General features: G+C 44.1%; 1 protein-coding gene across 1 annotated transcript in view; it reads right to left on the bottom strand.

The window, feature by feature from the left end:
* Nucleotides 1-26161, bottom strand: part of MICU1 (mitochondrial calcium uptake 1) — a 379328-nt gene that overhangs the window by 334884 nt on the left and 18283 nt on the right. Inside the window, exon 2 of the mRNA XM_068257773.1 lies at nucleotides 4981-5142. Coding sequence (XP_068113874.1) covers nucleotides 4981-5141 — 161 coding nt within the window. The 5' untranslated portion in view covers nucleotide 5142. The remainder of the gene's footprint in view (nucleotides 1-4980; nucleotides 5143-26161) is intronic.

Genomic DNA, 26161 nt, shown 5'->3' with positions numbered 1-26161 from the left:
AATGCAGGGCTGACACAACTCTGCTCACAGCATAGGAGGAGGAAACAAGCTGATATTAGCCTGGTGCTCACCAAAATTAGATGGGTGGAGAATGTGGCCAAAAGAGCCCAGGGAGAACACTGAGCCTCCATATGGCTCTCATTTCAGGCGTGCTTTAAGAAATACACAATCTGTCTTAAAGGGACTCCGCTGAAAATAGTAAAAAGATTTTGGGGAGGAAGCCCCAGGTATGTATAAAGCCCCATCTACACAATACGATTCTTTGTACAATTCGATTACGATTCTATTTATGATCCAATTAAATCCGACATGTCCGATCGGGATTCGATTTGCCATTGTTTTGCAATGGCAAAGCGAATTGAATCGAATCCCGATCGGACATGTCGGATTTAATCGGATCGTAAATAGAATAGTAATCGAATCGCACAAAGAATCTTATAGTGTAGATTGGGCTTAAATCTTTTTACTATTTTCAGCTCTGGTACACTTTAAAGTGAACAGTGCTTTTTGTTATATTTGCAGCTATAGAAATCCGTCTGACAGTGCAGGTGATACAGACATCATATAGTTAACACATGTGCAGAGCTATACAGCTATATGTATTGGGCATCGTTAATGGTACCGATCGAACACAATTGTTCAGTCAATGGTTTTGGGGTTGATTCCTCTACCAATCATCTGATTGGTAAAGTTTTCTTTGTTGTTTGTGGACCCCATCGATTGTTTCCGGCTGAATGCATTTATTCGATCAGGAATCGTGTCCCATGTCCATGTTCTACAGATTACTCTGAGAAGCTACAAATTCACACAGATAAGAACTGTGTTTTTTGTGTGTGTGAAAATGCAAAGTGCAGCATGGTCTGAAAGGACATGCTGGCCCTTGTGATTTCACAAGTTTATTATTGTATCCTTAGGGTTAAAAAGGGTGGGGGAAGGGGAGAATAAACGGCAGGACAGATTTTTTTGTGTGTGTTGAAACTGACTGAGGTCACAACTGAGCTGCCAGCTACATGGGTTTTGCCTGTATCTGTTCTGATCAGGTTTGTTCTCTTCAGTGCTGCGGTCAGTGAGCTCCGTTCTCCAGGCAGCCAAAACATCCCCTCTATGCAACTAGTCCGCAGCTGCCCCGTACGTCTTGTGACAGCCGGGGGAGGAGGTGAGTGATTGCCTGCACTCCCCACTCCTCTCTAGTCTTCTAAACACAAGTGCCGTATATTTCACAAAGACGGGCAAGTAATTACGGATACACATTCAGAGGGGAGGGAGGGAGAGAGACAACTGACCTAATGACGCAGCTGTGAGAAGGAAAGGAGGCTCCGAGAGTCCGAATTACAAAGCCAAACGGCCTTAGTCTGCCCTGCCTTTATAACCAGAGTCCCTTCTCTGTGACTGACTGCTTGTATCGTTCCTGGAAGAGCACGTCAGATGGTCCCGCCTACCGCCAAGCCGAGCCAATACCTGTACGAGCCTGCTGAAAAGCAGGAGATCTCGTACACAGAGGAGAGAGCCCAGCGTGTGACGCAGCCGGGCGGGGGGCTTACCTCACCCGGGCGGCGCGCCCATCTAATTGATCCTGGGGAGAACACTGGATGTTAATGGGACATGCAGACACCGCACATGGGGACACCACACACAAGGGGACTAGAACAAAACATAGGCACTGGTCCCTACATTCGGACTATAAGACGCACTGACCCCCCCCCCCCCCCCCTCCCCACTTTTGGGGAAGAAAAAGTGCGTCTTACAGTCTGAAAAATACGGTAGATAACCTAATACACCCTGCCACTAGTTATGAATATTCCCCAACTCTTGTCTCTACGGGAAGGGCTCTCTCACCCTTTTGTGTCTTGCAAATTGTTATACATTTTATTCATCATGTTACATTTGTCACTGTAATTACCAAATACCAATTCTGTATTTTACCAGTGTACCAGTGTCTATATTTGGTGTGCACCATTGTTTGTATTATGTACCTCATGTTTGTTCCTTACTTTGTACAGCCCCACAGAATATGTTGGCGCTTTATAAATCAATATTAATAATAATATTGCAGAAATGTTGAGAAACATTGGTTTAAAAGAAAACAAAGCTTACTGAACTACTACGGATAAAAAAAGAATAGCTTGTTCATTAGAAAAAAAAAGTGTAAAGATGTATGACTTTTGCTGTGCTGTTTGGAGGAGTGGGCGAGCTACATGTTGAAATCCATTTTAATGGAATTTAGCTGACACAACAATACAGGTACATTCATTTTGTTGAGGAGACTCAAATAAATACCAAAATTGATAGTGCTTTATAATTCCATTTCTTATTTTAGCTCTCTTTCTAGTTACACTACAGCAGATGGAATTTATCAATGAGTGTGTCCGTCAAGTAGTGTCCACTCCAAACAGAGAACATTCCTTATTCAATACTCTCTTGCAGGCTCAGACTGGGCTGCCAGGAACATGGGAGAATTCCTGGTAGGCCTAGCCTCTTGTACTTTAAATGAGCCCTCGTAGGCCCAGCACAGAGCAGCAGGAGGGGGTATCGCAGGAAAGGGGGGGGGGGGAATTTGACATGCAGAGATGGGGAGAGGGGCCCCCCAACTCCCCCCTCCCTCACCTGGGGACACTATTCCGCACTCCACCCTCCAGAATTTAGTTTAATGGCAGAGGCAGCAGGGAACTGCTTACTTATTTCGTGTTCCAGGCGCCGGAGATCTGCGTCACTATGTGTCACTTGTCTTCTCTCTCCAGTGCCTCTCACTGTACTTCCTGATTAGTGGTATGGTGAGCGGCATTGTAGACTGAAGGCAGGTTACACGCAGAGGCTTTGCAACAGAGGTCAGGCGTCTGGAACCAGAACGAGGCGAGTCATTCCCAGCTCATTGTCACTGTGCTAAAATCTGGAGGGGGAGTGCAGAAGGAGGGGGGGGCAGGTGAGGGAGGGGGGAGTTGGGCTCCCTCTCCACCACTGTGTGCCAGCAAGCTCCCCCTTCCATACTACCTTTACTGGGGACATCTATAGCCAACTACCTATACTATGTACACCTATAACTTGCTACCTACTGGGGACACCTATAGCTAACTATAGCTATGGGCGGGCCCAGGCTTAAACTTTCTTGGTGGGCCCTTAGTGTCCCAGTATGACCCTGCCCTCTTGGAAAGAAACTGTAGCACTACAGCAAGCTCATGGTGAACCAGAACTCCTAGGAGTGTGTTAAGGGCTGAAAGGGATCAAACAGCCTCCTTACTAAAATGCCTTGCAAAATAGAATTTTGCCTTCTTAAAACTAAATATATTTAGGTTTATTCAGGTTAGAGTGATCATTTGTGGTGTCCCACAATACATCACTACTGAATATTCAAATCATCCCTTCGTCCCCAGTAGTTAAAAACACCTCCAGAACTGCTGGAATGCAATGATGTGTCAGCTTGTTAATATTACATTGCCAAATGAATCCAACACGCATACAGACTGTTTTGGTTTGGCTGATTCTCATCAGTGCATGGCAAGGATTAATATGGCTCAATGGGGTAGGACTTGAAACACCCAGAGTTATAGAGTACCCAGCAAGCTCATGGTGAACCAGAACTCCCAGGAGTGTGTAAGAGGCTGAAAAAGATCAAAAAGCCTCCTTACTAAAATGTAAAACAGAATTTGCCTTCCTAAAAGGTATTAGTGATTGTTCAGGTTGCAACACTTAATAATCGCACATACCTTCTGTTTTAAGAAGGCAAATTCTGTTTTACATAGCATTTTTGTAAAGGGGCTCAGTTATGGGGTACACTAACCATCCATCGTAGTGACTGCTTTATACAGAAGGGACAATTTAGTTTAAGCGCCTGTTCATTCGGGAACCTGCAAAGTCCAACAGAATATTAACAGAGGGGTTATTGATAGATTACACCTGGCTTTGCAATGTTGTGATCAGTAGTCCCCTTCTCTTTGCCAATACATGACAATCACTCATCTCAAATATAAAATCCCCTAACAATTCCCTCCAACCCTAACTTCCTGATTGAAACTTAAACTCTGTTTATCTGTCCATTAAAATCGGGATTGTCACCATAGAAATCAAATTTGAACAGCAACTGGTCTGAGTATTAAGTGATAAGTGATAAACATGCTAATCCTGCATTCAAAACTTTCAAAACTTTTTCTGCTGTTATAGTTTGGAGTTATCACATACCTTAGGAGCACTGGCCCTTTAATAGCCATTGCCAAACAGTTGCATGCTAGGGGGTCTTTTTATCTATAACATATTCATCCTCTTCCCTTTATTTCCCTGTCTAGCTGCCTAGCTGAAACATGATCCTCTGCTCACTTGTGTTTACAAGGCAAAAGACATGGTTCCCACCAAGAACAGAATTCTCTTCATTTACTATATAAAATTCACTGAAATCAAAAGTATTTATCTACTTATATATGTGATTTTTCCCTGGTATAGTATAGCTAATCCTCCTGCTTTAACACTAAACTAAAATAAATTTGGCTCTCAAAAGAAATCTGAATCGTTGTACTGCTGATCAGTGGCTCTTGACGAATGAGTCTGCAGACCACTGTCCTACGTGATATTTTCACTTTAACATTAAAGTAGCAGGCAAGAAAATACTCAGAACAATTTTGATAGTACTTTTCGCCTACTTTTTGGTACCGTTTCAAAGTGCAAAAAATATTTTAAACAGAAGCTGAAAAATGAGTGAAGAAAATTTAGGAGAAAAAGTGGATTGGATCGGGCCCAATGAGCTCTGAGAAAAGCGAGAATGTGAAGAGGGTCAAGTAATCTTTGCAAACACGGAGAGACTGGTTGCTGCCACCTCCCAATCTGGATAGGTCATGTCTGTTGAATATATGTTGCCTTCTGTCATGTTCTTCACATTCTGTGCTATGCAATTTGTGAACTTTATTCACTCATGGCCAATGTAAAGCCTTTTACTTTCTTGTGCCAGAGCCGGTAAAAACTAAATATCCCTCAGAAAATAATGAGCACAGTTACCTCTTCCAGAGTAATCCAGCGCTTGCAGAAACTGCCGTTGCTCCCACAAAAGCTGCCATCATAAGCCGCCTCCTGTGACGGACAGGATTAGCCACTCCATGATATCTGCGGGACACAGCTGCCAATCCTGCTACAGCTGGCAAGAAGCGGAGACGAAACATCCTGAAACAAAATGTAAACCATTACATCACAGATACCCAAACAATGTGTAAATTACAATTAGAACTGTAAAGAAGCATAACTGGAATGATTTATGAATTTAGAACTATAACAAAAATTACAATGTTGTCCATATACAACATACATATTCCACACATGAACTATACAAGGGAAGGATAGCCAAAACCTATAACAACTTTCTTATGCAGTTTGTGATGGTATCTGGGTACATCCGGGTTGACTAACAAAAGCTGCAGAGCTACAATACCATTCTCTAACCCTCACACAGCTTACTGCCAACTGGATTTAGTAACAATATGTAAGCTTCAACACATATGCCACTGCATTGTGAGTAAGCATTGGTTATGTGCTGTGGCTGTCTCGGCCTTCTGGCTCAGTAACCAGCGAGCATTACCCTTTCTAAGGAACTCCCCTGCCCACTTGCTAGAGGTGCTGGTAAAAAAAAAATACACTTTGTGAGGTTCCCCCTAAGCTCTACATACCAGTTACTATGTCGGTATTTAGCAGTTAAGAGACATGCACAGCTTCCCCCTCTGCTAGTGGGCACAGAGCTCTTCTGACACCCCTGGCCTGGTGGGGAGCAAAGAAATAAGGAATAGGAGGTTATGGTGCTACTTAACCACTCCAAAATCAGATCCATCAGATCATTACTTCCACCTTAATCAATGTGTACAAGGTAAACTTTAAATCCCTTACACATATGCCCAAAAGTGAAAACATTAGAGTCAATAAATAACATGGATGTGGTAGTATTTTGTTGGTTGTAACGTGCTTTATATTTAGATGGTGGACCTGTTCATGCAGAGAGATGTACTTTGGCACAAGCTATGTGTATCTTAAAATCGTTAAAATAAGGTAAAAAAGTTAAAACTGTAAAGCTTGATGCAAAGCACACTAAGGGCCCGTTCAGACTGCAAAACGCGGACGGCCACGCATGCGGAACGCAACGCGTACGAACGCACGCCATCCGCGTTCATGTGCGTTGCGTGGCTGATCCCATCACTGAAAAGTGAATGGGACAGCCGCGCATTTTTGTAAAATCTGCGTGCAGCATGCGTTCCCGGACCGCACAGGTCTGGAACGCATGCTGTGTGAACATCAGACATTGCACTCTATGCAATGTCTGATGTCGTGCGTGTCGGCCACCTGCACGCGTTTCCAAAACGCGGCTGGAAACGCGTGCAGTGTGAACGGGCCCTAAGGACTTGATATATGAATGTCCAGTAAAACTGCCATGCGCAGACAGCCCCGAGGCAACTGTACCGTTGCTAACGTTAGGAAAGCAGTAACTCTTACACTATTAGCACCACTGGGTAATGCACATTTCTATGGTTACCCCAGCCACATGCACGTTACCTTAGTAACATACATAGCGCTAATAGTGTAATGAGCGCTGTTCCCCTAGTATTAGTACCAGTTAACTTGTCGTGCGCTACCTGTGCATGACAAATTTTCTGGCCATTTGTGCATCAGGCCTCAAGATCACTCTGAAGCGGACCTTGTAACGGATCACAGCACTTTCCTAGTGTCATACAGATCATCCATAGAATACAGCTTCTGCATTGTGTCAGGGAAGGTAGATCTCTTCAGATAGTCTTAGAAAGTTCATGTGTATTATAATAACAACTAGTAAAAAGGCCCACCCGTTAAAAAACAGGCGCTAGGTCACAGCCGCTGCCCCCCTTCCGCCGCAATGCGCGCACATATGTGTCCCGCTTGCTCGTTCCCCACCACTGTCTGAAGTATATGCACACAGGGAGCTGCTTGCTTGGCAATTGGAAAAAGCTGTTATTTCCCACAATGCAATTAAAACCTCTGTGAACCACAGACAGCAAACTGTCAGGTCCAGCCCTGTGTCCTTACTGCCCTGGCTGCACACATGCTCAGTACAAAAAAGCCAGGGACACACAACCATTCAGTTGATGACGCAGGGACACTTGCATTTTATTGTATAGGATAATAATAATAATAATCTGAACAATTGTATAGTGCTTTTCTCCTGTTGGACTCAAAGTGCTCAAGCCACTGGGACGTGCTCAAGGGGCCACCCTGCAGCATTAGGGAGTCTTGCCTTGAACTCCTTACTGAATAGTTACTGACCCTAGCCAGGATTCGAACCCTGGTCCCCCAAGTCAAAGGCGGGGCCCTTAACCAGTACACTATCCAGTCACTATATCAGCCAAGCTGTCCAGGATTAGCACTGTAAAAAAATTGCAGGAAATTTGGGCGCAGCCGACACCACCACAGGCCATAATAGGAATTACGCCTATAGCGGCGCTCAGTGAGTAATTTGGGCATCGTTAAAAAAAAAAAAAAACACTAATTCGGCCACCAGCAATATCTGGAAGCGGAATTATAGCTTTCCCCCACTTTCCATGGCGGCCTGGAGGGAGAATAGTAATTAACACCGCCGGGACTTGTGCAGGAGTAGAGTAAGATGTTTATCGGCTTTACTCTGCGCCCAAATCTCCCTGCAGCTGTATAATAGGTACGCGTCCAGGCAAGATTTTTGATTTAACAAAATTTTGAATTTCCTTTAAAAGGGTATGTGAACAGGGAAGCAATAAATGCCTGGTAATCTTTACTTACTTTATTAAAAGTAACTATTTTACGCTGTTCTACTGACTTCAGAGTCACACACCTGCACCACATAACCAGCAGGTAAGACCAAGCAGATGTCTTAAAACCGGATACTGCATCAATTAAGCAGAGGTTATTGCAGGCAGAGTATTAGCACAATAGGCAGGAAAGAAGGAATTTTCACACACAAAAAAATCTCACTCCATGCACAAAAATTTCCTAGACCTTTGTAGGCACCTGTGAAGGTTGCAGGTATTCTTGTTGTCCAAGTTAAGCAACAAGTGCCAAATAACTCACTTTCAAACTATGTCAAGGGCCTAGACCAGGGGTAGGGAACCTACGGCTCGGGAGCCATATGTGGCTCTTTTGATGGCTGCATCTGGCTCACATACAAATCAGTAGGGGTTGATTCACTAAGCTACACTGCTCAAGCAGCGCAGCTTTGTGTGGCAGTGCAAAAGAAAATTTAAAATGAGGCATCCTACTGCTGTAGCATGCACTACTGACTTAAGGTGGGTACACACGTTAGATAAAAATCTTTGGAAAATGAAAGATCACAGACCAATTTTACCCCCAATTTTACCCCCTTTCATGTAGTATGAGAGCCATACTCTACACAGCCTATTCTATGGAGCTGCACTCCCCATCAGATAAAAATCTTTGCAAGATGCTGCACACACAGATGCTGTACACATGCAACAGATCAGTATCTGCAAAAGATCAATCCCTGCAAAAGATTCATTCCTGCAAAATGCCTTCATAGTCTATGAGATCTGCAGATCCTCATACACACCTTGTTTAATGGACATTCATCTGCAGATCAGACAATGATCTGCCGATCTGAAGATCCAACCTGGTGGATCTGATCTACAGATAATTGTCCGTTAAACAAGGTGTGTATGAGATCTGCAGATATCAGACTATGAATGCATTTTGCAGGAATGGATCTTTTGCAGGAACAGATCTTTTGCAGATACTGATCTGTTGCATGTGCACAGCATCTGTGTGTGCAGCATTTTGCAAAGATTTCTGTCTGATGGGAAGTTCAGCTCCATAGAATAGACTGTGTAGCGTACGGCTCTCATACTACATAAAAGGGGGTAAAATTGGTCTGTGATCTTTCATTTTCCATAGACTTTTATCTGACGTGTGTACCCACCTTTACTCACGCTACCCCAAAACTAATGGCCGCTCCATTTGTCTCACCCTGGATCCTGTCAGGCCCAGTGACTTTGTAGGACGAGATCCCTGCACTTTAGCCCAATAGGCTGCCTGTCAAGAGACAGGCAGCCTATTGGGCCAATTAAAGTGTGGGGATCTTGTCCTAAAAAAGTGAATCAACCCCCAAGTCAATTAGCTAATTGTACAAGCTGTTAGTTGGTATTTCTCCTGTCTGACTGTCAGGGACATTGCTGATGTTGCTGGAACCCAAGAGAAGCTGAAGACGTGTCTGACACTTCCGCTGCCCACTGGATCAACTGTATACACATCACCATGGCAACATGGCCCTCTGCTGCGCATGCGCACTGTCCCAGTTTGAAACCTATTGTATGGCTCTCACAGAATTACATTTTAAAATATGTGGCGTTTATGGCTCTCTCAGCCAAAAAGGTTCCTGACCCCTGGCCTAGACACTGGCCAGTTTCTGCCTCACAGACTGCAGTCTATAGCAAATACGATTTACTCACAGAGATCCAGTCTAATCCTTCCCCCTTGCAGTCTCAACAGCAAGGTGATGCAATCCAAGCAGCACCAGTCACACAGCCTGAAACAAACTGCCTCAACATAGAATCTTCTGGCTATGTGACAAATTATAAAACCGATGCCTAATTTGACAGAAAAACACAACATTATAGCATGCTGACTATTAAGATTTTCAATTGAATTTCTCTTTCTGTACCTGAAGAAGGCCTTTGAATCTAGTATCAGTAGATGTGATAAGGCACTTCTTACCGGTTAAATATATGGTATGGCTTTACAATAAAACAGCACAGGCAGCAGGCAGAAATGGCTGATCGGAATAACCACAGAATAAAGGCATACAGGCATTATGGCGCCAGGCTATCAGTGGTCCTACTGCCATTCTCTGTCATTAGGAGGCACATACATCCTAATGATAGTCAGTGGGAGGAAGACCACTACGACTTACCAGGAATGTCTTTGTGTGCATTTTAGTACTCTAACCAGCCGCTTCTTCCGGCTTTCCTCTCCACAGCCTGAATTTTATTCATGGTATGTTTACTTGAGAACACCTGCTTTACTTATACAGTAGAAACCCTATAGTAAACCCCAAGGGACCAAAGAAAGTAGTTTACTATATCAGGAGTGTACTATATCAGAATTGGTCATACATTGTATATTTATATAGACGCATTTGCTGCGACCCGAGGGCTGAATTTACTATATCAGAGTTTACTATAACAATATTCTCCTGTATATATTATATTATATATTATAGCTGAGCATCTATCACCAAACCTCCGACACTTATCCGATAACTTAATTGACCCCCACCCAAAGTACCAGCCGCGTGGTGTGCCTATTTTTCCTGATTCTTCAACTCATCACTGAACACCATTCTTCAATTGTCCTCAACTCAAAATCAACAGCTTTCTGCAGCAGTTAGGTGTTAGAAGTAGGCCTTGGCGCTCATGTCTAAACACATTACTATTTTCTAACAAAAAGATTAAAACAGCTTGTATCATTAAATGCCGATGACAGCCGGTGAATACCAAAATTACCTGAGAGGTGCACACGGATCAAAAAGCCTGGGGAGAACACTACACTGCCTTAGTCACTTTTACTCTTCAGTATGGCTGGAAAAATGAGCTGCTGAAAAATGAAATCTTGGTGGCAAGCACGGAAATAGCTCAGCAAATCATTTTCATTATGAGAGCTGTAGCTGCAGTGCTGTCCACAAAGGGTTAACATTACAGGAGAGAGAGAGAGAGAGTATCAGATATCAGCTGATCTTTGCTCACAGAGACTGGTTACTGGCACCCTCCTAGCACCTCTCTGGCTACTTCTCTAATAGGGGATGATAAAATAGGGAAGGAGTGTGGACAGCTTCCTCTCAATGAAATTGCAATATAATCTTAACAGGAAATAAAGCTACATGACTAAGTCAGGCACATATTTTATATATAATCATAGTGGCAGCTACAAACCTGCTATGCACAAAACATTGTGCATTCCTAATTATAGCAAACTAGGCTACCTAAGCCCGTTTAAAAACGGGCTCTAGGTAGTGATTTAACCGCACCAGCCGCCTGCGCGCACACGGCCGCCCTTGCTCCCTGGCTTCACCTCCCGTCCCAACGGCTTTCTGTACTGCGCACATGCGCAGTACAAAAAAATCTTCGGACGGACAGACAGGGAAAGTGGATGACGCAGGGACAGTTAGGTTTTATTGTATAGGATTTACCATTGTATGCATTATAAAAACCAGAGATGGAATATAACCAAATCCCAATGAAAAATTAAAAAAGCAAAAATACAAACGGTGCCCATTTCTGGCAAACGTGCTGGTGTGGACAGCTCTGAAAATGTCCTGCATTTTGATGTCAACCTGCACTTTTATCCTAAATCCATTTATACTGAAAACATAATGCACCACTCTTAGGCCGGTTTCACACTGCTAACCAGCGTTTTGGTGCAGTGCAGAGCAAGGGTCTTACCGCTTCGCATTTAGCGCATTAATATGCGGTAATTCCTGCCTGGCAGCAGGCCTAGCAGGAAGTGAGGCTCTCTAGCGCTCTCCTTCTGTGGCCAAAGAAAGGAACTGCGCGGAAGTGTATTGCTAAGATACACTTCTGCACATACGCGCAGCAACGCTAACGTGATTTTTTTTTCTAATTAAAGCGTCACCATAGACTTACATGACTTCCAGTCCTCCACATGTCACGAATCAACGGTAACGTAGGCATGCGCTTGCATCGGGGATGCAGCAAAAACGCTACTTCTGTCGCATCACATTGCAACGGTATTAAAGGCCACAAAGGCTTTCATTGGCGTACCGTTGGCCTACGGGGAAACCAGGCCAGCGCAGCGCACCAGTGTGAAAGTGCCCTCAAATGAGGATACAGTAGCTAACTTAACAATTATTCAAAACCATGCCTATACCATTTACATGTGTAGCATGTGTAGCAGAATCTGGATGAAATATATATTTTTTTATCTTTATGACCTATGACTGGAAACCTTACACTGTCTGAGTGTACATTATGTCTGTCTGTACACATACAGTACATCCTTATGATTTATTATGCCTTGACTCATTCAATTCGTCCAGCAGCGTTGGTTTAGTTTTCATTAACGCCACCAGTATTCTCCCTTTACTTGTCAATGTCATTCGCACACGCCTGGAATCTCCTTTTTAGTCTCATCCAGTAATTTAATACCTTGGCAGATTTATTTGCTGGCAGCTGCTAGTTGGTAGCAATTTCTGCAATGCAGTAAAGCACAGCTAAGCCTAATAACACGGAGTAGGCTCCAGAGCACTAATGTGAGTATAACACAAGAATGCTTTTATCTTTAAATATGACAACCCGATTTCTCAACAAGATCAGTCGTTTCTGATACCTGGTGAAAGGACAGACGCACTAAGAAATTACATTCATGTCATGCGTCATCAGTATCGACCTAACTGTCAGAAAAAAGGAAAAAAAAAAAGATTAAAAAGCATCCGACACATTAGCTTTCCCAACAAAATGATAAATCTATTTGTTGTATTTGTTCTCTGGATACAGTATGTACTGTTGATAGCACAATCATATCAGCAATATCGCTTGTGCTTGGATCTGCTCTACAAATCAGACTTGTCTTGCTACTGTAGGCCAGAGTAAAGAACAACCCAAAAAAAAGATAACTTTTTTTTTAAATTACAAACCACTACTCGCAAAGTTCACTATGGTCCCGCTAAACAAAGGTTGCTTGGGGTCAATAGGAAAACAGATATCCATGCGAGTTAAAAACACACATGCGCAGTACGATCTTGTGCTGCTATATTTTCTATCAGCTTATGCTGGTATTTGAGGCCCAATATCTCTGCAGCCGCCTTCTACGCATACCTCATGGGGTATAAAGGGGACCCCCTGAGCTACACCTCTGCCAAACTGCAGCACAAGATTTTCTCATAATGTGTATACACAGGACACTCCCAAATACGGGCTCTTTTTTTCTGTTATAATTTCTCCCGTGCTTAAAGGGAATCTGAATTGACAAACTTATAATGATTTGTATGTGTAGTACAGCTAAGAATTAAAACATTAGCAGCAGAGATATGAGTCTTAGGCCCAGTGCACACCAAAACCGCTAGCAGATCCGCAATACGCTAGCGGTTTTGGGAGCTGATTTCAGAGCGATTCTAGGTATGTTTAGAGAGGTTTTCTAAACATACCTAGCGGTTTTGCGTGCGTTTTTGTGTAGCAGATTACACATATTGTTACAGTAAAAGCTGTTACTGAACAGCTACTGTAACAAAAATGCCTGGCAAACCGCTCAACTAGCGTTTTTCAGAGCGGTTTGCGTTTTTCCTATACTTTACATTGAGGACAAAACGCTTCCGAAAACCGCAAACGCGCAGCAGGAGGCGCGTTTGCGGCTTGGCAAAAACCGCAAACCGCCGGTGTGCACCATCCCATTGCAATACATTAGACAAGCGTTTTTAGAGGCGGATGCGGCCGGTGGATCGCTCCAAAAACCGCTCGGTGTGCACTGGGCCTAATATTGTTTCCAGTACAGGAAGAGTTAAGAATCTACAGTTATCTAAGCAAAAGAGCTTATCGGAGCTCCACCACTTTCAAAGTAGCAGAGAGCTCCGTTTTCTGAAGCTTATTATCTCAAGTGTCCGTGAATGTATTTTGTTTTTTCTGCAGAGTAAAGTTCAAAAGTTCACTAGCCTGCTCTGTGAAACCATTTAGAATGCTGAGTGTAGTGTGTAAATTGCAAATATTAGAGAATAGTGCAATGTTGTAAACAAAAAAACTATCACTGAAAAAAAAAATTAGACTATTTTTCTTTGCTACTAATGCTCTATTAATTTTCCGTACTACACATGCAATTCATAATTGTTTTTTCAGTTTAGTGTCACTTTAAATAAAGTGTCTTTGCAATGGAGAGCTGGAATCTGCCTTCTTCATGTTACTAAACTTTGCTGTATTGTATTTTTGCTGTATACGTCCAGTCACACTCTTCTAGCCTTAGCTGTCCTAGGCGATACCTCTACCCGTTTCTGACCATGCCCTTCCCAGCCCTGGCTATACCATAGCTTGGCTTTATACCAATATAGATGCCAAGCAGGGTCACATGGAGAGTCACAGTCCTATTCCCATCTGACACTAGAGACATTTGGGGCAAAGCGCCCAATTAATGACTGCAGCGCTCCTCAGGTGGTAGGGTTGCACATTATGTGACCTTGCCACCTATTTTGTATATTATGACCCACTACAACAAGGTCACTTTAAAGATAACCAGAAACGAAGCACCCTCATGTATTTTACTACATATATCAGTGGGAACATGACAGTAAACACCTACCCTGCTTTTAGTTTCATTCATCTCTGCTTAATCTGTCTGTTAGCAGCTGTGATAAGAATCCCCGACTGTGCATTCAGTCTAGGTTTGACCTGGAATCATTATAGCTGAGTCAGTCTTCTGTGGAGTCTTTTCAAGCCCAAGCCTGCCCTCTCCTGGCTCAGTTTTCCTGCTTTGCATACTCAGAGCTCTGATGACATGGGAGGGGCTGCTCTGCTGAGAAAGAACCTCTGAAACATACAAGTGTGGCTGTTGTGTGATCTGTGTGCACTGTGCAGTCAGTGCAGTTTCATTCCTATGAGAGACACTTTCTACAGGCAGGCACACAGCATACCAGAATAATGAAAGCACACATACGAAAGGCTGCAGTAGCAGCCCTGTTTCTCTATAAATTCATAGAGCCTAGACAGCACATCCAGAACAACTCATAACCAGGAAGAAAAAGGGCCGGCGGCCATATTGGATTTTTCCTGGCACAATAATGGATAAAAAAAAAACACTCAAAAAGGCACACCAGAGCGGCGAAATTATCAGGTAGAGCATTTATTCTTTACAAACTATCGAATGATATATTTATTTTGTGTAAAATGTTTATCTCTATTTTTGTGCATGGACTGTTTCCCGAAGTTCTGTTTAAATAGAATCGCTATCTGATAGAAATTTTTTTTATTTTTTTTTTTTGCTAGTTTGCGAGCACCATTGTACCATTTATTCAGCATCATTGTGAGCAAGAATACTTGTTACAACCAGCAAGCAATTTGTGACGAGCACAGCATGCATCACTCATGTAATTGGCTTGAGTGATTCCAGCTAAAATAAATTTACAATTTTTAACTCTTTGACAGAGTGGAAGAGTAGCTAGATCAAACGTACTACTTGACATCCACCCACAGTATAAATCTGGGCACTGTCCCTCTGCTATATTATATTAACTCAAAACTATCAATGTAGGTGCATCTGCTAGAATTAAGGGGTGATTGAATCTGCTGTGAAATCGTTGCGCAAACGCTGACCTAAGGATCGATTTCCGTCCGAAATATATCGTTCCCGTCGATCCGTCCATGCGGAAGATTTCGCTTGATCGCCGGCGGGTCGGGAGTGCGTCGATAGCGGCGTTCGAATGTCCGACGCTAGCGACAATACATTACCTGATCCGGCCGGCGCGTATCCCCGCTGTCACTGCTGCTCCTTCTCCGCTGGGCTCTGGCAGGCTTCCCTTCTTCCTGTCCCGACAGGAAGTTTAAACAGTAGAGCGCCCTCTACTGTTTAATTTCCCCGGACAGGAAGTACAGTGAAGCTGCAGCCCTGGAGCCCAGAGCGGAGAAGAAGACAGCAGAGACTGTGCAGACAATGTGAACAGGGGGTCTTGGAGGATGAGGCCCACTTCCTTCTACACTGCAGCAAATACACACCTGTGAGGACAGTCCACTTCCAGAGACACTCTGACCAGAACCAGGATTTTACCACCACAGATGAGGAAACTACATCCTACTGGGGGAGGAGGAAACAACCATGCAAATAGCCGCCTGATATGTCACAGCCTGCCACCAACTGAGAGGAACATGATACCACATGGACTGTACACCCCCAGTACCCCCTATGGACTGTATACCCCAGTCCCCCATACTGTCCCTTACATCCTCCACACACCTATGGACTATATACACCAACCCCCTATATCCTTCCCCTATTCCCACAATCGCCCCTCCCCATGTCAATGTTTTGTTTTGCTTTGGCAATGCTAAATGTATTTGGTCCTGCCAATAAAGCTTTTTTGGATTGGATTGGATCGGGGGACTTGCGCCGGCTGGATCAGGTAATGTATACGGGGGGTGGCGACAGCGGCAGCTTCACAGATGGTGACTCTCTTGCAACTAGCAGAGTCCCAGTGGATTGGCGTACAGCCCACGTTTTCCCATTATTTAAGAAGGGCAAAAAATCTGATCCAGGAAATTATAGACCTGTAAGCTTAACATCAGTTGTATGCAAACTATTTGAGGGGTTACTAAGAGATACTATACATGACTTCATAGTAGAAAATAATCTTATTTCTCAGCATCAACATGGGTTTACTAAAGACAGGTCCTGTTTGACTAACATGCTCAGCTTTTATGAGGTAGTGAATGCTAATATGGATATTGGGAATGCTGTAGATGTGATATACTTGGACTTTGCAAAGGCCTTCAACACTGTTCCCCACAGAAGTCTGGTGCAAAAGTTGAGGATGCAAGGACTGGGGAAGAGTTTGTGTGCATGGATAGGGAACTGGCTAATGGACAGAAAACAAAGAGTTGTGGTCAATGGATCGTACTCAAAATGGGAGACTGTTAGCAGTGGGGTCCCACAGGGGTCTGTACTGGGTCCAGTGCTCTTCAATTTATTTATTAATGACCTAGTAGATGCAGTAGTGAGCAATGTTGCTATTTTTGCAGATGATACAAAATTGTGCAGAATCATCAACTCTCAGGAAGATAGTGTCATATTGCAACAGGATCTGGATAGGATGGCTATATGGGCACATACATGGCAGATGAAATTCAATGTTGACAAATGTAAAGTCATGCATTTTGGTCGTACCAATGGTCTAGCACCATACAAAATAAATGGGATACAGTTGGGAACATCAAACTTGGAGAAGGACTTAGGAGTACTCATCGACAACAAGTTAAATAATCGTACTCAATGCCAAGCCGCTGCAGCTAAAGCGAACAAAATTTTGGGATGCATTAAAAGGGAAATAAAAACTCGAGATGCTAGCATAATATTGCCCGTTTAACTCTCTAGTAAGGCCACATCTGGAATATGGAATTCAGTTCTGGGCACCACATTACAAAAAAGATATTGCAGTTTTAGAGCAGGTGCAGAGACGAGCTACAAAATTGATACGTGGGATGGAAGGTCTCGCTTACCAAGAAAGGTCTGGGTTTATTTAGTCTAGAGAAAAGACGCCTTAGAGGAGATCTAATTAACATGTATAAATACATTAGAGGGCAATATAATAGCTTGGCGGATGAGCTTTTTGTCCCTAGGCCTTCTCAAAGGACTAGAGGACATGAGCTGCGCATGGAGGAAAAACGTTTTAGCCATTTATTTAGGAAAGGGTTCTTTACAGTAAGAGTGGTTAAGATGTGGAATGCATTGCCACAGGAAGTCGTTATGGCAAACTCTATACCTGCATTTAAAGGGGGCTTAGATGCTTTCCTTGCGTTGAAAGACATCCATGGCTACAATTAGGTTATGCCTAATGATGTTGATCCAGGGATTTTATCTGATTGCCATCTGGAGTCAGGAAGGAATTTTTCCACATTTGGGGCTAATTGGACCATGCCTGGTGGGGGTTTTTTCGCCTTCCTCTGGATCAACAGGGGTATGTGGGGGACGGGCTGGAGTTGTACTTTGTACTGGTTGAACTCGATGGACGTATGTCTTTTTTCAACCAAAATAACTATGTAACTATGCTGAAATCGATTCACCATCTGTTTGCAGTAGAGGCAGCCAAACGATCCCTCTCTGATCAGATTCGATCAGGGATCTATCTGTTGGTCAATCTGATGGCGAATCGACCAGTGTATGGCCACCTTAGAGTAGCTGATATCATAGCTCCCAGGTTCAATGGAGATAGGTGTATGGCCATGTTACATGCGCCTAATGAGGAGGGGGGGCTACATCTCTGTCCAGTCATTGAGTAGTCACCTGCTAACATATGCACAGTTTGGGCTTGCTTCTAGTTGCCTACTAGGTGCAAATTTGTGTATTTTCAGCACACAAATTTTCACAACATTGAATTGCTATGGACCGGTTTCCATTAGATCAGGGGTAGGGAACCTATGGCTCGGAAGCCAGATGTGACTTTTGATGGCTACATCTGGCTCGCATTCAAATCAGTAGGGGTTGATTCACTAAGCTACACTGCTCAAGCTGCGCAGCGCAAATAACATTTTCAAAGCAGGCATGCTACTGCTGTTACATGCACTACTAACATACTCACGCTACCCCAAAACGAACGGCTGCTCCAATTATCCCACTCTGGACCCTGTCAGGTCCAGTGACTTTGTAGGATGAGATCCCTGCACTTTGGCCCAATAGGCTGCCTGCCAAGTGACAGGCAGCCTATTGGGCCAATTAAAGTGTAGGAATCTGATCCTACAAAGTGAATCAACCCCCAAGTCAGCTAGCTAATTGTACAAGCTGTTAGTCGGTATTTCTCCTGTCTGGCTCTCGGGGAAATTGCTGATGATGCTGAAACCCAAGAGAAACTGAAGATGTGTCTGACACTTCTGCTGCCTGGCAGATCAACTGTATACACATCACCATAGCAATAGGGACGTGAGCCCTTTGCAGCACATGAGCACTGTCCCAGTTTGAAACATATTGTATGGCTCTCACGGAATTACATTTTAAAATATGTTGCGTTTATGGCTCTCTCAGCCAAAATGGTTCCTGACCCCTGCATTAGATGCAGAATTCGCCTACACAACATGTGAAACTTAGAATAAAAATGTCACCATGCTCAGGTGTGAGCAGATCAGTGGTATATTTAAACATATAGTTCTACACTTCTTGCTGGATATTGGTTGTTGCCAGTTTCAGTGTACCTATCTTGTTACTGTTGCTTACTACCAGCTTTATCCTTAATATCGTTCTGCTAGCTTCCTTGCTCAGAATACTGGCCACCTGCTACAAACTACCTGCCCCGTGTTCTCCCAGTTACCCCACTGGACTTTGAGATTCCTGATTACCTACTTCTGCTACTTTGACACTCTCTGGGCATCTACTGCAGTCCATGACCTAAGTCGTCAGCAACACAACATCCTCACCATCAAAATCTCTGGAGAAACCCTGACAAGTGCTTATGGTCTGCAACTATGGGCAGCACGGTGGCGTAGTATATAGCACTCGTCTTGCAGCACTGTGTCCCCGATTCAAATCAGTTTGTATGTTCTCCCAGTGTCTGCATAGGTTTCCACTGTGCACTCCTGCATGGTTTTTTTCTCCGCACCCCATGCGGGGGGTTTCCTCCGGGCATCCAGTGCATGGGGTTTCCTCCGGACACCCCATGCGGGGGTTTCCTCTCACATCCCAAAAACATGGAGACAAGTTAACTGGCTTCCCCCTAAAATTGACACTAGACTATAATGGACTAATCACTATGGAAGGGATTAGACTGTGAGCACCTCTGAGAGACAGTTAAGTGACAAGACAGTGTTCACCCCAGGCTCTTTAGCCAGGTGCTCCACCCGGCTAGTTTTGGTGACCACCCGGCTGTTATTCGCTCACCTTCTCCTTTGCTGTATGCAGAGAAGCGCCGGCCCTGCATTCTGTTATCACGCCCCACCCGGCTACTTTTTCATGCCACCCGGCTGAAAAAAAAATTCTGGAAAGAACACTATATACTCTGTACAGTGTTGTGGAAGATGTCAGCGTTTTATAACCACTAAGGTCCCTTTTACACTAAAGTTGCTCTCAGTTATAACTGAAAGAAAACTGATTTTCAAAGTAAGTCCAATGTTTTCCTATGGCACCTTTCACACTTAACGCATTTTAACTGCAATCTTTTTCACAATGCACTGTTATGGAAAAAATGCGTACTAACACGTACCAACGAATACTAACGCACACCAACTGATTAAAGAGACACTGAAGCGAAAAAAAAAATATGATATAGTGAATTGGTTGTGTACTATGAATAATTACTAGAAGTTTAGCAGCAAAGAAAATATTCTCATACTTTTATTTTCAGGTATATAGTGTTTTTTCTAACATTGCATCATTCTATAATATGTGCAGATTACACAACACTCAGCATTCAAAATGAGTCTTTCAGAGCAGTCTGTGAAGTAATGACCTCTTCTCTAGCAGAGAAAAAGTAAACAGTTCAATTACAGTTGCGATAATAAAAGTCAGATAACAGCCCTCTCCAGGACTAACTTAGTCGGAGAGCTTAATGGCTTGTTTGCATAGAGATAACAAGTGGAGTTTCTCAACTCTTCTTATACTGGAAACAATTAGACTGATGTATCTGATCTTAATGTTTTATTTCTTAGCTGTACTACACATACAAATCCTAATATCATCATTTTTTTCCGCTTCAGTGTCTCTTTAACCACTTGAGGACCTAGGGCTTTACCCCCTTAACCACCTTAGCGGTATGGACGAGCTCAGCTCGTCCATTACCGCCAGAGGGTGCCGCTCAGGCCCTGCTGGGCCGATTTACATGGAATAAAGAGCAGCACACGCAGCCGGCACTTTGCCAGCCGCGTGTGCTGCCCGATCGCCGCCGCTCTGCGTCGATCCGCCGCGAGCAGCGGCGAAAGAGGGTCCCCCCAGCCGCCTGAGCCCTGCGCAGCCGGAACAAATAGTTCCGGCCAGCGCTAAGGGCTGGATCGGAGGCGGCAGACGTCAGGACGTCGGCTGACGTCCATGACGTCACTCCGCTCGTCGCTATGGCGACGATCTAAGCAAAACAAGGAAGGCCGCTCATTGCGGCCTTCCTTGTTTATTCTGGGCGCCGGAGGCGATCAGAAGAACGCCTCCGGAGCGCCATCTAGTGGGCTTTCATGCAGCCAACTTTCAGTTGGCTGCATGAAATATTTTTTTTTTTATTTAAAAAAAACCCTCATGCAGCTGCCCTGGCGATCTTAATAGAACGCCAGGGTGGTTAAGGACCGGCCACTTTTTTCCATTCAGACCACTGCAGCTTTCACGGTTTATTGCTCGCTCATACAACCTACCACCTAAATGAATTTTGGCTCCTTTTCTTGTCACTAATAAAGCTTTCTTTTGGTGCTATTTGATTGCTCCTGCGATTTTTACTTTTTATTATATTCATCAAAAAAGACATGAATTTTGGCAAAAAAATGATTTTTTTAACTTTCTGTGCTGACATCTTTCAAATAAAGTAAAATTTCTGTATACATGCAGCGCGAAAAATGTGGACAAACATGTTTTTGATTAAAAAAAAACCCATTCAGTGTATATTTATTGGTTTGGGTAAAAGTTATAGCGTTTACAAACTATGGTGCAAAAAGTGAATTTTCCCATTTTCAAGCATCTATGACTTTTCTGACCCCCTGTCATGTTTCATGAGGGGCTAGAATTCCAGGATAGTATAAATACCCCCCAAATGACCCCATTCTGGAAAGAAGACATCCCAAAGTATTCACTGAGAGGCATAGTGAGTTCATAGAAGCTATTAATTTTTGTCACAAGTAAGCAGAAAATGACACTTTGTGACAAAAAAAAAAAAAAAAAAAAAAAAGTTTCCATTTCTTCTAACTTGCGACAAAAAAAAAAATGAAATCTGCCACGGACTCACCATGCCCCTCTCTGAATACCTTGAAGTGTCTACTTTCCAAAGTGGGGTCATTTGTGGGGTGTGTTTACTGTCCTCGCTTTTTGGGGGGTGCTAATTTGTAAGCACCCCTGTAAAGCCTAAAGGTGCTCATTGTACATTGGGCCCCTAAGCGCAGTTAGGCTGCAAAAAAGTGCCACACATGTGGTATTGCCGTACTCAGGAGAAGTAGTATGTTGTGTTTTGGGGTGTATTTTTACACATACCCATGCTGGGTGGGAGAAATAACTCTGTAAATGGACAATCTTTTGATTTTTTTACACACAATTGTCCATTTACAGAGTTATTTCTCCCACCCAGCATGGGTATGTGTAAAAATACACCCCAAAACACATTGTACTACTTCTCCCGAGTACGGCGATACCACATGTGTGGCACTTTTTTGCACCCTAACTGCGCTAAGGGGCCCAAAGTCCAATGAGTACCTTTAGGATTTCACAGGTCATTTTGAGAAATTTCGTTTCAAGACTACTCCTCACGGTTTAGGGCCCCTAAAATGCCAGGACAGTATAGGAACCCCACAAATGACCATATTTTAGAAAGAAGACACCCCAAGGTATTCCGTTAGTAGTACGGTGAGTTCATAGAAGATTTTATTTTTTGTCACAAGTTAGCGGAAAATGACACTTTGTGAAAAAAACCAATAAAAATCAATTTCCGCTAACTTGTGACAAAAAATAAAATCTTCTATGAACTCACCGTACTACTAACAGAATACCTTGGGGTGTCTTCTTTCTAAAATGGAGTCATTTGTGGGGTTCCTATACTGTCCTGGCGTTTTAGGGGCCCTAAACCGTTGGGAGTAGTCTTGAAACAAAATTTCTCAAAATGACCTGTGAAATCCTAAAGGTACTCATTGGACTTTGGGCCCCTTAGCGCAGTTAGGGTCAGTGTTCTCCCCAGGCTCTTTTAGCCGGGTGCTCCACCCGGCTAGTTTTGGTGACCACCCGGCTGTTATCGGCCCACCTTCTCCTTTGCTGTATGCAGAGAAGCGCCGGCTCTGCATTCCGTTATCACGCCCCACCCGGCTACTTTTTCATGCCACCCGGCTGAAAAAAATTTCTGGAGAGAACACTGAGGGTGCAAAAAAGTGCCACACATGTGGTATCGCCGTACTCAGGAGAAGTAGTACAATGTGTTTTGGGGTGTATTTTTACACATACCCATGCTGGGTGGGAGAAATAACTCTGTAAATGGACAATTGTGTGTAAAAAAATCAAAAGATTGTCCATTTACAGAGTTATTTCTCCCACCCAGCATGGGTATGTGTAAAAATACACCCCAAAACACATTGTACTACTTCTCCCGAGTACGGCGATACCACATGTGTGGCACTTTTTTGCACCCTAACTGCGCTAAGGGGCCCAAAGTCCAATGAGTACCTTTAGGATTTCACAGGTCATTTTTGTTTCAAGACTACTCCTCACAGTTTAGGGCCCCTAAAATGCCAGGGCAGTATAGGAACCCCACTAATGACCCCATTTTAGAAAGAAGACACCCCAAGGTATTCCGTTAGGAGTATGGTGAGTTCATAGAAGTTTTTATTTTTTTGTCACAAGTTAGCGGAAATTGATTTAAATTGTTTTTTTTCACAAAGTGTCATTTTCCGCTAACTTGTGACAAAAAATAAAATCTTCTATGAACTCACCATACTCCTAACGGAATACCTTTGGGTGTCTTCTTTCTAGAATGGGGTCATTTGTGGAGTTCCTATACTGCCCTGGCATTTTAGGGGCCCTAAACCGTGAGGAGTAGTCTTGAAACCAACAATGTCGCAAAATGACCTGTGAAATCCTAAAGGTACTCATTGGACTTTGGGCCCCTTAGCGTACTTAGGGTGCAAAAAAGTGCCACATATGTGGTACCGCCGTACTCAGGAGAAGTAGTATAATGTGTTTTGGGGTGTATTTTTACACATACCCATGCTGGGTGGGAGAAATATCTCTGTAAATGACAATTGTTTTATTTTTTCACACACAATTGTCCATTTACAGAGAGATTTCTCCCACCCAGCATGGGTATGTGTAAAAATACACCCCAAAACACATTATACCACTTCTCCTGAGTACGGTGATACCACATGTGTGACACTTTTTTGCAGCCTAGGTGCGCTAAGGGGCCCAACGTCCTAATCACAGGTCATTTTGAGGCATTTGTTTTCTAGACTACTCCTCGCGGTTTAGGGCCCCTAAAATGCCAGGGCAGTATAGGAACCCCACAAGTGACCCCATTTTAGAAAGAAGACACCCCAAGGTATTCCGTTAGGTGTATGGCGAGTTCATAGAAGATTTTATTTTTAGTCACAAGTTAGTGAAAAATGACACTTTGTGAAAAAAAAACAAAAATCAATTTCCGCTAACTTTTGACAAAAAATAAAATCTTCTATGAACTCGTCATACACCTAACAGAATACATTGGGGTGTCTTTTTTTCTAAAATGGGGTCAGTTTGTGGGGTTCCTATACCGCCCTGGCATTTTACGGGCCCAAAACCGTGAGTAGTCTGGAAACCAAATGTCTCAAAATGACTGTTCAGGGGTATAAGCATCTGAAAATTTTGATGACAGGTGGTCTATGAGGGGGCGAATTTTGTGAAACCGGACATAAGCAGGGTGGCCTTTTAGATGACAGGTTGTATTGGGCCTGATCTAATGGATAGGAGTGCTAGGGGGTGACAGGAGGTGATTGATGGGTGTCTCAAGGTGTGATTAGAGGGGGGAATAGATGCAAGCAATGCACTGGCGAGGTGATCAGGGCTGGGGCATGAGGGCATTCTGAGGGTGTGGGCGGGTGATTGAGTGCCCTAGGGGCAGATAGGGGTCTAATCTGATAGGTAGCAGTGACAGGGGGTGATTGATGGGTTATTAGTGGGTGTTTAGGGTAGAGAACAGATATAAACACTGCACTTGGGAGGTGATCTGACGTCGGATCTGCGGGCGAACTATTGGTGTGGGTGGGTGATCAGATTGCCCACAAGGGGCAGGTTAGGGGCTGATTGATGAGTGGCAGTGAAAGGGGGTGATTGATGGGTGGCAGTGACAGGGGGTGATTGATGGGTGATCAGTGGTTTATTACAGGGAAGGACAGATGTAAATATTGCCCTGGCGAATTGATAAGGGGGGGTCTGAGGGCAATCTGAGCGTGTAGGCGGGTGATTGGGTGCCCGCAAGGGGCAGATTAGGGTCTGATCTGATGGGTAACAGTGACAGGTGGTGATAGGGGGTGATTGATGGGTGATTGATGGGTAATTAGTGGGTGTTTAGAGGAGAGAATAGATGTAAACACTGCGCTTGGGTGGTGATCTGATGTCGGATCTGCGGGCGATCTATCGGTGTGGGTGGGTGATCAGATTGCCCGCAAGGGGCAGGTTAGAGGCTGATTGATGGGTGGCAGTGACGGGGTGATTGATGGGTGATTGACAGGTGATCAGGGGGGATAGATGCATACATTACACAGGGGGTGGGGGGTCTGGGGGGGGGGGGTCTGGGGAGAATCTGAGGGGTGGGGGGGTAATCAGGAGGGGGCAGTGGGCAGGGGGGGGGGGGGGAGATAAAAAAAAATAGCGTTGACAGATAGTGACAGGGAGTGATTGATGGGTGATTAGGGGGGTGATTGGGTGCAAACAGGGGTCTGGGGGGTGGGCAGGGGGGGGTCTGAGGGGTGCTGTGGGCGATCTGGGGCAGGGGGGGGGAGAAATCAGTGTGCTTGGGTGCAGACTAGGGTGGCTGCAGCCTGCCCTGGTGGTCCCTCGGACACTGGGACCACCAGGGCAGGAGGCAGCCTGTATAATACACTTTGTAAACATTACAAAGTGTATTATACACTTTGTATGCGGCGATCGCGGGGTTAACATCCCGCCGGCGCTTCCGTATGGCCGGCGGGATGTTGCGGCGGGTGAGTGGTGACAGGCGCCGGCGGAGGATCGCGTCACGGATGACGCGATCGCCCCGCCCATGCCCCTACAAGGACCGCCGCCTTTGGGCATGAGCTGGTCCTTGCGGGGTCCACTTCCCGGCCGCCTCTGTGCGTTAGGCGGTCGGGAAGTGGTTAAGTGTAAATGGGCCCTAAATAATAACTTGATATCTGCAACATTTCTCATACAGAACACTCCATTGAAAAACAACCAGCATTACTAACAGGAAGAGTGCAGTGCGAAGGAAATTATTTCCAATCTTGCTTATTTACTTGTGAATAGCCCTGTCATGTGAGCTGTCATTCACGTTTTCTGGCCCTTCACGATTGATCTTTAAAGCGGAAGCAGAAAAGGGCAGTTACAACATGGAGGATGTGCTTTATTAATACCATAGACTCTTTTTCTGTCATTTGGATAGAGTAGCTCTTTCTAAATATACTATGAGTGAATTGTCATTCAGCTCAGGTATAAAATAGGAAGATTTTCCCGAAAGGTTCATCTTCCAATAAAGGTTAATGGAGATAGTGAGGGAATTCCCTAATGGATACAGTAAGTGGAGTGTGTCGGTGAAGATGGGAATTGGTTTTATCTATGTGCCTTCATACAGCAGAAATAAACTGCATTT

The sequence above is a fragment of the Hyperolius riggenbachi genome, chromosome 10 (assembly GCF_040937935.1).
Source record: "Hyperolius riggenbachi isolate aHypRig1 chromosome 10, aHypRig1.pri, whole genome shotgun sequence".
Taxonomy (NCBI): domain Eukaryota; kingdom Metazoa; phylum Chordata; class Amphibia; order Anura; family Hyperoliidae; genus Hyperolius; species Hyperolius riggenbachi.
This window is presented reverse-complemented; position numbering and strand designations above follow the sequence as displayed.